The following is a 13,106-nucleotide window of genomic DNA, read 5'->3' as shown; positions in this document are numbered from 1 at the left end:
CTCTCTTCTTATCAGCTTCACTCTTCACTCTAGTCCTCTGCCGCTCGTTGTCTTAATGATCTCATGCAAACTACTTCTTGTTGTTTTTAAGTGCCATTGAGTCAGTTCCAACCCATAGTGACCCTGCATAGGATTTCCAAGGAGCATCTGGTGAACTTGAACCTCAGACCTTGCAGTACATTGACCCACAGTACCTCTTAGGTATTACCAAACACCAACTTGAACTGCCAACCATGTGGATCAAACCTACTTTGCAGCCCAGCACATTAACCCACAATGGCATACCAGGACTCCTAGCTCTCCCCACTTTTGATAGCCGAAGTCTAAGTTGCCCATCCATATCAACCCAAGCTTGATCCTTGATATAAAGATTCCTTCCTTACCTTTCAGTTGGGAGTTTTGCTTCATCCATAACCAAAGGTCCACCTTATCGAGTTATAGCAATTATATACTTCCATATCTTTATCTCATTGAGTTCTGGTCACCAAGCCATCCAGCCTAGGTCATATGGATATTATCTGCAACTTTGGGAGTTCTCACACATCTCCCTCGACTTCAGACCAGCTGGCTGCCTCACTCTTTTAACTCTATCCCCCAGTGGCTAGGTCAGTGTCCTTGGATTTGGGAGTTCACATATCTCCTAGTTTGTAGGATAAGCAGTGGACTGCTTACCACAAGGTTGGCAGTTCAAACCCAGCAGCCCCTCTTGAAACCCTATATACCTCTCCTATGAATCGGAACTGATTTGATGGCACATAGTACTACCACCAGCACCTAGTCATTTGTTGGGTGGTACAAAAGCTATGGCTAGAAGAACCAAAGTAAGTATTTCACCGCACCACAAAAGGGGATGTACTTCTATTTGAAATAATTCCCTTTGTCCAAGATTTGTTTTGATTTGTTTTGTTTTGATTTCAAGATTTTTAATCACTGAAAAAGTTAACATGGTGATATTTGAAATCTTATCCATTGTTTCTAACCTGATGATTTTAGGTAAAGAAATGTTTTTATTAATAGTTTTATCTACCCTGAAACCTTCATGTAATGCTATCCCATTTTTCCATTAACCAAGATACAACCTATTAGATCTCTTTCAGATTTATTTCCATCTACACATTTAACAGAAACTATGTGCCATGACAGCAAACAGGATGCTGGAAATATGCATAATTATATAGTACAAATACACATAGACATGTAATTTTTGTTTTAATTTGGGGAACATGGTGGCTTTGTAAGATAAGCACTGGACTATGAACCACAGAGTCGGTAGTGGGAGCCCACCAGCTGCTCTGGTATAGAAAGATGAGGTTTTCGGCCCCCGCAAATATGGGAGGGATTACAGTCATTTCAATGACATGACGTGTTTGATTTGTTGAGTGTGCAACTGATGATCTGTTCTGTAAACTTTCACTCAATTCCCCCCTCCAAAAAAAAACAAAATAAAAAACATGATTTCTAGCCTCAGAAACACTGTACAGGGTTGATCTGGGTCAGAACTGACTTGACAGCACCTAACAACAACATATTGGTCTGGCACTGTGGGTTAATGCATTGGACTGCAGTGTCAGTTTGAACCACAAGGTCGGCAGTTCAAGCTCACCAGCTGCTCCTTGGAAACCCCATATAGGGTTGCTGCGGGTCGGAACCTACTTGACGGCACACACAACAACAACATGTGGAAGTGCCGTGGTTCTATATGATAAGCACTGAACTGCAAACCACAAGTGCATGATTCAAGCCCATGAGCCTCTCTGCAGGAGAAAACTGAGGCTTTTTGCTCCTTTGAAGATTTAAAGCCTCAGAAACCCTATACAGGGTCATTACGAGTTGGAACCAACTCCACGGCACTTAATAGCGGCAACAACATATTTATATACATTTTCAATAATAAAGGTCGCTTTGTTTAAATTTTATTCTCTGATTAACTCAGTGATAAAGGAGCTGTTATCTGAAACCGACTCTAGGTGGTAAAATGACTTGCTTAAGGCCTAAGTGCCATCTTGACTTTTTGCTGTAGGCACAGGTTTCTTTATATTTCTTACTGTCATTTTGTGTCTTTTTTTTTTTTTTTTTAACCTGGAATCCATATCAGTTTCCAAAATTCATCAAGAATGAAACCAATTCTAGTTTTTATCAAATTCATTGGCCAGATTTAATAAACCCATTGTCATCAAGTTAACTCATTCTTAGACTCCACGCATGTCAAACTAGAGCTCCTCCCCCAAGTTTTCCAATGACTGGTGTTTGGAAATCCGAGGTATCTCTGGGTGGATTCAGATTACCAACCTTTCAGTTAGTAGCCCAATACTGAAACATGTACCCCAAACAGGGACTCTCAAATTTGAGGGAAAGTTTGTTTTATACTTCATCTGTTGTTGTTGTTTTTTTTTTTTTGTTTTTTTTTTATGGTTTATTTTCTCTTGAGTAGCTTGACGATGCTGTTGGTGTGGTGGGAAGCTGGCAGACAGTTCGAGTGCCAGGAAGTGAAAATGAGCTCCATTTGACAGAACTGGAGCCATCTAGTCTCTATGAAGTTTTGATGGTAGCCAGAAGTGCAGCAGGAGAAGGACAGCCTGCCATGCTAACCTTCCGAACTAGCAAAGGTGAGCATGCATGATCCTCCTTCTGGAGAAGGAGCTGCCTGACTTGATGTAAAGTGTGTGCAAATTATCATGATTCCCTATGGATAGTAGAAATTCTTATATGAAAATTTATTAGGCATGCTTATTGTCACACCTTTTCTGGTCTTACGTGGTTGCAGTATTCCTTTGTACAAATAATTTTGAGAGCTTGTAGTATACAAGGGAATCCTGGTGTGGCCCTGTAGAATAAGCACTGGACTGCTATTCTAGGTCAGCAGTTCAAACCCACTAGCTGCTCCTAGGAAACCCTATACAGTGTTGCAACAACTTGGTATGTAAAACATTAGGGTAGGTGATGTTGGAAAAACAAAGGTAAGACTAGCTCCAGTCCAATGGAGCTTATCTATTCTAAGGAAGGTAAGACATGCATAAATATCAGCTATAAGACAAAATTTAATTCAGTACAGTTGATATTTAATGAATGCCTCCTATGTGCCAGGCATTCAGCAAAATAGGCAAAACTCCTTGGAGCATATGGAAAAGACTTATGACCAAGTGATAGATAAGTCCTTTAGAAAGTGGTAAGTATGGATACAGGCAGCATGTGGAATAAGTGTTATTATAATTTTAAGCACATGGTTAGAAAAGTTCTCAGTGAGGTGATATAGATAGAAAGGCCTGCAAATATCCAGGGGAAGAGCATTCTCAGCAAAGAGAAGAGCAGGTACAATCACTGGGAAGTGGGAGGTGCTCATTTACTTAGGAGCATCAAGGAGGCTAGTGTGATTAAAGTGTAGTTAAGTGCAAGTTAGTAGGAGAGGTGGCCAACAGGATGGAAGGATAGCCCACTCACACAGGACTTTGTAGACCACTGAGAGGACTTGGACTTGGACTCCTAGAAGGGTGGGAAGTACTGGCAAGTTGTATGCAGAGGAGTGGTATGATCTGCAATATGTTTTAATAGGATGGTTCTGACAGTAGTGGTGATTTATTATAGGAGGGCAAATAATATTGTAGCAGAGGTCAGAAGTAGAATGACAAATAATATAAGAGCTATATCAAGAACAGGAGGCAATGAGAGAACATTCTTTCTGTGGGGTAGATAGATTGTGGGGGTAGTAGGCCTGATTGAAAGGATGGCATCATAACTTGACCTTAAATAAACAAACAGACGTTAGTGGTGAGATGGGAATTGAATGGAAGAGTGTCAGTGTGGCCCTCTGGTAAGAAGGAAGTAGGATTGGGAAGAAACACCCTATTAGCATTTCTAAAGTACTCTTTCATGTAATTATTTTGACTGCCCAAAAAAGTATTATTTCTGATGTTAAACATAACTTGAATTAATTTTCACAATTAGTCTTCGGTCAGTTATAAGGTATAACCTGTAGGTATCCTGAATAATAAGAACAGATTTTAGTTTTTGAAAAATTACTCAATTTTATTTTTTTGTTTTGTGAAATTTTAAAACTTAGATGATAATTTGTGAAGAAACTTAGTTGATGTTCTTTACTAACAGATTATGTGTTTAATAATTAAGAAATATGTATAGGAAAGCCTTCATTCATCTCTTTTTTACTTGGGTTGTTTCTTTTCCATGTGTAAACTAAAGTTAGTATGATAATGAAAGACACATACTGTCTTTCCCTACAGAAAAAGACAAAGTAATTTTGTCAGTTCCTTGGATTAGCTAAATATTTAAAGTGTAATTCTAAGCTTTAGACACTGTTCAATTAAGCTCACATATTCATATCTGCATATCATTTGAAGTTTCCCAGTACTCTCTTCTTACTTTATATATACATAAGCTTGTGTTACAAGATATGTTTTTTTTTACATTTCTAGAGAAAACAGCCTCATCCAAAAACACTCAGGCATCTGCTCCACCCATGGGAGTCCCTAAGCAGCCTGTTGATTCAGAGGCAGTAAACAACAACTTTGGAGTGGTGCTTACAGAGTCCTCTAGACATAGCGGAGGTAAAGGGAAAAGTCTTCATTTTATTTATATTGTTCGTTTATAAACGTTACTCACCTGCTTTAGATTATTTGTCAGAAGGAGTAAGATTGGGTAGCTGTTTATTATTCAAATTGTGTCCTACCCTATAGATCTTTTAGGTCCTGTTTCAATCTCCTGTATTTAGGTTTGCTATAACCCAGTGTCATGATGGATGCTAAAGTTATAAACTCAGATTCAATAGATTTCTGATGCTAAATTTTTATAACAATAAAAGCTGAGGTTTTTGGGTTATTTTTTTGTTTAATTTTAAAGTGGGGAGACTGTTCTGGCGAAGTAAGTTAGATGTATATCTTGAACTGTGTCTGTCTGTCTCTGTCTCTCTCTCTATGTCAAAATGTATGGTGTTAACTATGGTAAGATTTTGTTGTTTTTTTTTTGTTTGAATTTAAAAGTATGTGTCATACTCTGTTTTATTGTTTATCTAGTTATTATGATTTTTTACATGTCTTGGCAGTAAACTTTTAAGAAAACTGCTGTTTCACTTCAAATTGTACACCTACCAGTTTTACAGTTGCAGCGTAATGTGATTTTTGTGATTGTGCTACTATACGTGGGAAAGACTTACGATTTCATTGCTGAGCTCTAGGAGTTTTGAGACTTCTTTTCCAAGTATTTGTAGTTTTTCTTTCATTTGTTTTAGACAAAAGTAGGCCATAGTATTTTGAACTCCCCTTTGGAGAGTGTCTACTACTTCTTCAGTGTAATGAGCCTCTTTTACTTGAGTACTTTCATCTCTGAGGAACATTTCAGCTATCTTATATAATTAACAAAATTTATATGACTAAAACTGACATCTGAGAATCAAGAAACTTTACTACTTATTTGACAAACTATACTTAAATATTGGAGCAGCAGAGATTAGATAGACTTTACCTTTAAGAAGTTTACAGTAACCATCAAGGGAGAAGAGCAGAAGCAGAATGTAGGACCCTATCCAAGAAACAGCAACACCAGAGATGGAGGCAGAGATGAGGACATGGAGAGCTAGAGCAGCTGAGGACTCTATACACATGGAAAGAAAAAGGCTGTGTGCTGGTGGCCAGGAGGCAGGCTTGCAGAATGTGCCCTTTTGTTGTTTAAACGATTATATGTTCCTGAGTGTTTTTGTGTACACCCCCTCCCAATTAACAAAAACAAAAAACAGAGGGAATAGAAGCAAGTACTGTTGAATGAGGATACATGAAGGGGATTGTAATCATTGCAATGAAATAAAATACCATAGGATGAGTATAAAACTGATGTTCTCCCATGTAAACTATCACTCAATTCTCAATAAAAACTTTAAAAAAAAAAAGAAGTTTACAGTATAATGGATGATACTGACAAACCAACAGCAATGTAGTGCGTAACATAGATCTGGTGTGGCACTGTAGGTTAAGTGCTGTACTGCTAACTACAAGATCAGTGGTTCAAATCTACCAGCCCTACTCCTTGGAAACTATATAGGGTCACTATGAGTTGGAACTGACTCCTTGGAAACCCTATACAGGGTCACTATGAGTGGCACTTAACAACAACATAGATAGAGAGTAATGGTAATTTATTGAAAGATTTCTCACTTTCCATGTGGGGGACCTGGGTTTCATTCTCAGACAGTCCATCCACCTCATAGATAGTTGCCACTTGTCAACCAGTGAAGGTTTACATGGTGCCCCGTTGAGAATGTGGATTAGGTGTTACGCTGCTAGCTGCAAGATCAGTGGTTCAAATTCACCAGGTGTTCAGCAGGAGAAAGATGAGGCTGTCTACTCCTGTAAAGTTTTATAGTCTCAGAAATTCTCCTTAGGGTCACTAGGAGTTGAAATCAACTCGATGGCAGTAAGTTTGGGATTTATGATGTTAAACAGCTTTTAAAAGAGCTTCCAGACTAAGATAGACTAGGAAGAAAAGCCTAGTGATCTACTTCTGATTAACAGCCCTGTTTCATGTTTTGTTTTGCATGGGGTTACTATGACTCAGGGACCAACTTAGTGGCAGCTCTGACAACGATTATTTTAACTTGTTATGCTAGTATTATGTATCATAAGAGAACTATCTGTTGTCAACCCACTTGATATAGAGGAAGGTGAGTGATAGCAAGAAAGACTTCACCTCAACTTCTAGAGCCAAGCCTCAAAAGACAAGAACAATATAGCTAGATAAAGAAACAGAAATAGTGTACTCTAAGCAAAGACATCTCCTTGAACAAAGATACATGTTAGATTTCATTTAGAGTTAGAGATGTCATTTAGAGACTAGATGTGACTGGGTCTTGTGGGAAGTGAAACACAACAGTGGGAAAAGTGTCTTGTCCAATGCACTTAAAATTTAGATTTTTTTCTTGACATCTGTGTTGCATGTTGTTGGTAAGTGCTGTCGAATCGGTTCCAACCCATAACAACCCTGTGTAGAGTTTCCAAAGAGCAACCGGTAAGCTTGAACTGCCTTGGGGTTGAAACTGACTTTGTAGACCAGTGCATTAACCCACAGTGCCACAGCAGGATTCTCTTGACATCTGTAAAGAACTCTAAAAGAAGGAATACACAGAGTCACTGTACCAAAAAGAATTCGTCAGTGTTCACCCATTTTAAGAGGTAGCATAAGATCAAGAACCGATGGTACTGAAGAAGTCCAAGCTGCACTGAAGGCACTGGCTAAGAACGAGGATCCAGGAACTGATGGAATACAACTTGAAATCTTTCAGTAAACTGATGCCACACTGGAGGCCCTCACTCATCTCTGCCAAGAAATTTAGAAGACACCAACCTGGCAACCGATTGGAAGAGATCCATATTTGTGCCCATTCCAAAGAGAGGTGTAACCCAACAGAGTACAGAAATCATCTAACAATACCATTAAGATCACATGCAAGTAAAATTTTTCTGAAGATTATTCAAAAACGGTTACAATAGTACATTGACAGGAAACTGCCAGAAATTCAGACCAAATTCAAAAGAAGATGTGGAACATAGGCTGTCACTGCTGACATCAGATGGATCTTGGCTGAAAGCAGAAAATACCAGAAAAGTATTTACTTACGTTTTATTGACTATGCAAAGGCTTTTAACTGTTTGGATCATGATAAACTATGCAACATTGCAACTAATGGGTATTCAAGAACACTTAATTGTGCTCATAAGGAACCTATGCACAGACCGAGATGCAGTTGTTAGAACAGAACAAGGAAATACAGAATGGTTTAAAATCAGGAAAAGTAGGTGCCAAGGTTGTATCCTTTCACCACGCTTATTCAGTCTGTATGCTGAGCAAATAATCTGAGAAGCAGTATTATATGAAGAAGAACATGGCATCAGGATTGGAGGAAGACTCATTAACAACCTGGAATATACAGATGTTACAAATCTTGCTTAAAAGGAAGTGAAGGGAACTTAAAATACTTACTGATGAAAGTAAAAATATATAGTTTTCAGTATGAGTTGCACCTCAATGTAAAGAAAACGAAAATCCACACAACTGGACCAGTAAGGAACATCATGATAAATGAGGAAAAGATTGAAGTTGTCAAGGACTTCATGCTGCTTGGATCTCCTGGCAACACTCATAGAAGCAGCAGTGAAAGAATCAAATGACAAATTGCATTAGGCAGATCTAATGCAAAAGATATCTTTAAAGTGTTCAAGAAGAAAGATGATAGTTAGAGGACTAAGGTGCGCCTGACCCATACCATCATATTTTTAATTTTGTCATATGAATGTGAAAGCTGGACATTTAATAAGTAAGACCATAGAAAATTCGGTTCATTTGAGTTATGATGTTGGAGAAGAATAGTAAGAGTCTCATGGACTGCCAGAAGAGCAAAAAATATGTATTGGAAGAAGTACAGCCAGAATGCTTCTTAGAAGTGAGGATGGCAAGACTTTGTCTGTCATATTTTGGACATGTTATCAGGAGGGACCAGTCAATGGAGAAGGACATCTTGCTCAGTAAAGTGCAGAGTCAGTGAAAAAGAAGAAGACCCTCAACCAGATGGATTGACAATAGTGGCAATAACTGTGTGTTCAAACATACCGATTGTGAGAATGGCACAGGATGGGGTAGTGTTTTGTTCTGTTGTGCATAGGGTCACTATGAGTTGGAACTGACTCAGCAACCACTAACAGCAAGAGTTGTTTAAATAGGTGGAAGGATGGAATGGCATAAAACTAGACCAGAGAAGTAGTAAGGATAATGGCAGTGTGAATCGAGGACAAGTTAGGGGAATTTAATCTACATTGAATGAGAGGGGAAAATAGGGTGGCTTGGGTTGGGTAACTAGAAACTACATACTAAAATTTATGTCATAAGAGTTTTTAAGCAAGATTATTGATTTAGTTCTAGGAATCATGAGTTTCAAGTTTTCCAAGCAGATGAGGGAAATTGTGTATCAATTTTTACAAATTAGGAAACTGAGAGTCAAGAAGTAATGGAATATGGTCACGATCAAACAGAAAGTGATGGAACTGCTATTCAGGTCCAGATTTTCTAACACCAAGTGCAGTGTTCTTCCATTTGCACCTTGGTAACCATCACATGTTGTTTCTTTTAGGAATTGGAAATACTGTTCTCTGTAGAGATATTTTCCCAAAGATTTTTCCTATTTGCTCTATAGTGTTCATTTAGGAGTTATCTGGTTGTGTAGTATAAACAAAGAGTCAGATTCACTAACATTTCTGTTCATTCTGTTCCCATTGCTTTCTAACTTGAAAGGAATACAGTAAGTATTGCTCAAAGTTGCCTGCTTTGCATATATATATATATTTTTTTTTTAAACCCCTTAAGCAAATTGTTTTTTAAAATGCCACAGTTTTCATCATACAAATATTCAACAATTTTCTTCCTTCCTGTGTATTTGTACTCCACCACACATCTGCCAGAGTCCCGGTGTGGTGCTATAGAATAAGAACTGGATTGCTAACCACAGGGTCAGCAGTTCAAACCCACCAGCCATTCCTGGGGAACCTTATCACAGGGTCACTGAGTCAGAACTTGCTCTACAGTGCTTAATAACAACAACCCATATTATCAGTTTGTTTACTGCAATGGCTTATTGTTGCTATAATGCTGGTAGCTCATCACCACTGTATCAAATACCAGTAGGGTTATCCATGTTAGACAGGTTTCAGCAGTTTCCAGACTAAGATAGACTAACATGAAAGGCCTGGAAATTTAATTCAAAATAATAATCAATATGAAACCCTTATGGATCACAATCAAATATTGTCCAACATAGTGCTGGAAGATGAACCCCTTAGGTGAAACATACCAATGATCATGAAGATGGCGCAGCACGGGCAGTGTTCGTTCTGTTGTGTATGGGGTCACCATGGATCTGAACCAACTTGATGGCAGCTAACAATAACAACATATATTTGTATTGTGGTTTGAAGAAGTTGTTGAGACAGATGCTATTGCCAGAAACTCACCAAAATAATATAGCCATGACTCAATGTTGATCCTTAATGTTTCAACTCCAGAAACTTGATTGTCAGCAGGCCAACAGATAGGCAGTCTCAGAATCAGCTCACATGTACACAGATCACAGGTGATCAGTATAAATCAGAATGGCAAGTTATCAATTTGCAATGTGACTGACATACAGACTCTACAAACTGTGTGCCAGCATTATTACCTTCAGGAGCCAAGTGAGAAGCCAATCAAAACTGTAGAATTGCTTGGTCATCGAGAGGAGCTAGATAAATCAATTGAAGCCTGATGTTTCCACCTGTTGAGTTTCTCTCACCTTTGGCAGTGCTAACTGAAAACTGCTAAATATTAGCTCTGTGAAAATCATTTTCTTCATGGTGACCATCTACTTTGTTGGTAGCACCTTTCTCTTCTAAACCCTGTCCTGTCTTTCTGCTTTCATCTTGAGCGATGCATGCTCTTCTCATTATTATCAATAATGATTTTATTAGTCAAATTTTATTTCTATTTACTGCTTGTAATCTGTATTTTGGAGTAGCATTCCTGAAGTTTTGAGGTGTACTAAAATAGAATATGGTAATAACTGCCAATATAATTCTCTGTGCATTTGTACAGTGAATGTATTTTACCTAGCTTGAATGAATATAGAAAAATATTCAAATGAGGTAACATATAATTATGAAATTTTATTCTAAGTTTTATATACGATCAGACTCAAAATACCAAACAGTGATTGTGTATGCTGTTTTAACCATGACCTTTATTTTCTTTTTATTTCCTATAGTTTATCATATTTTTCTATTAGCTCTTTTAGCAGAGAAAAGGTCAACAGTCATATTAGCAAAAGTTTGATGAGGAACCTTTAATAAAATGAGGTTTGGGATTTATACCTTTTAGTTTAAATCCTGCTTTTGAATTTTCTTTTTATATAGAATTAATTTTCAAGCATACGCAGAGGTAGAGAGAATGCTATAGTTAACTCAAAACCAACATCTGTCATTACTAACACTTTGCCTACCTTATTAAGTTTTTCTTTTCTGACACTGAAATGAACATATCTATTTTTAGTTCCAGAGGCCCCAGACCGACCTACTATCTCTACAGCATCAGAGACCTCAGTCTATGTCACATGGATTCCGCGGGCAAATGGGGGTTCTCCCATCACTGCCTTCAAGGTGGAGTATAAAAGGATGCGGAATAGTGATTGGCTGGTGGCAGCTGAAGACATCCCTCCTTCCAAGCTCTCTGTGGAAGTTCGTAGTCTAGAACCAGGTGATTTATCTAAACATTGCCTTTTTTAATCATCAGTGCTGATTTTAGATGCATATTTTCCACACCCTTATATTTTTCTAATTATTAAAGTAATATGTGCGTATTATACAAAAATTTGAAAATAAAGAAGCATGTAAGTTATCTAGAGTCTTGGTGTGGTGCTGTGGGTTATTGCACTGGTCCCCTTACTGCAAGATCAGATTGAACCCCAAGGTTGGTGGTTCAAGCTCACCAGAAGCTCCTCGAAAACTCTATACAGGGTCTCTATGAGTTGGAATTGACTTGGTGATCGCACTTAACAACAACAAACAACATAAATTACCTGGAGTTCACCTATCCAGAAATAATCATTGTTTGCATTTTGGTATATTTCTTTCTAGTCTAATCTACCATATAACTTTATCATAATTTACTTAACCTGCTCCGTATTATTAGTTGCAGATTGTTCTTTTTTTAATAATACTTCATTACGTTTTCAATGAAAGTTGACACATCAGATTAGGCTCTTATTTTGACAATATCTTTACAAATAGTTACATTTTCCACAATGTATCAGCTTTCTCATTCGTTGTGATGTGGCTTTTCTGTTTCCTGTGCTTTAGTTTCTCTATTCCCTTACCTTATCATCTTTGTTTATGGTACAAGCAGTCCCTGACTTATGATGGGGTTCCATTCTGATGACTGTTCTAAGTCAGTTCTGATGTAAGTTGAATACCTCTTTGTCTCTGTCTCGTTTTTTGTTCGTTTTTATTATTCTTACTTTTCATTATCAGTATTTTTATAAGCCTGTGCTGTGAACATCTGCCAGTGAACATCTAAAACATCTGAGAATAATAACATCAACAAATTACATGTTACAACATTATATATAGTACATTATATATGATACATATATTGTATATGGTACATACATTGTATATGGTACATACATTGTATATGGTTCATACATTGTATATAGTACATACATTGTATATGGTTCATACATTGTATATAGTACACATTGCTAATGATAGGGGACTACAGTGGCTCCATATAGTAAGCACTGGAATTCAAACCACAGGGTCCACAGTTCAAGCCCACCAGCCACTCCATGGGAGAAAGATGAGGCTTTCTACTCCCACCAAGATTTAAAACCTCCGAAACCGTATAGAGGATAGCTATGCATCAGAACTGACTGAACAGCAGTTACTAACAAAACAACAGCTAATGATAAGATAAACACCAAAAAAAGATGGTTGTATGTGCAGTTTGTCATAACTTGCATGTGTTGTAAGTTGGCGACTACCTGAAAATATTGACCTTTTGGTCTCATATACATGTTTTTTTTCATGGAGCTCTTTACTTACTGTACCAATCTGTTATTTCATTAAAAAGTTATCTCAGGGAATAGTTCAAGGTTTAAAGTATGTCAGCATGATAGTCTCAAGGAGAACTCTGGTCTCAACTGGTTTAGTTAGCAAGTCTGGACTTTTTAAGAATTTGAGTTCTGTTCCACGTTTTTCTCCATTCTTTCAGGATTAAGCTCTTGTAGTCCTGATCAGAACTATTGGTAGAAGTAGCAAGCGGGTCTCAGGTTAGATGAGGCTGTGAGACTTCTGTTTCCTTCAGAGTGTTTAGTTGTGTCTGTGACTATGTTCTCTATTAACGTATGTGTGTGCACACATATACCTGTATGTCACTTACTTATAGATACTTGTGTCTATGAACCTGTCTATACTTACCTGGACTACCATACATGTATATGAGGATAAGTAATAAAACTATTGCTAAAAAAATCATACACATTTTTATTAAACAAAAATATAAAAATGTGAAGCTATTTTTTTTTTTTT

General features: G+C 37.6%; 1 protein-coding gene across 1 annotated transcript in view; it reads left to right on the top strand.

Moving 5' to 3' along the window:
• The window catches only part of CDON (cell adhesion associated, oncogene regulated), a 133,629-nt gene that overhangs the window by 63,157 nt on the left and 57,366 nt on the right, over positions 1 to 13,106 (top strand). The window contains exons 9-11 of the mRNA XM_006874581.1: positions 2,432 to 2,606; positions 4,428 to 4,559; positions 11,071 to 11,274. Coding sequence (XP_006874643.1) covers positions 2,432 to 2,606; positions 4,428 to 4,559; positions 11,071 to 11,274 — 511 coding nt within the window. The remainder of the gene's footprint in view (positions 1 to 2,431; positions 2,607 to 4,427; positions 4,560 to 11,070; positions 11,275 to 13,106) is intronic.

This window comes from Chrysochloris asiatica, unplaced genomic scaffold, assembly GCF_000296735.1.
Source record: "Chrysochloris asiatica unplaced genomic scaffold, ChrAsi1.0 scaffold00287, whole genome shotgun sequence".
Taxonomy (NCBI): Eukaryota; Metazoa; Chordata; class Mammalia; order Afrosoricida; family Chrysochloridae; genus Chrysochloris; species Chrysochloris asiatica.
Note: the sequence above shows the minus strand (reverse complement) of the source record. Positions and strands in the feature narration are given on the sequence as shown.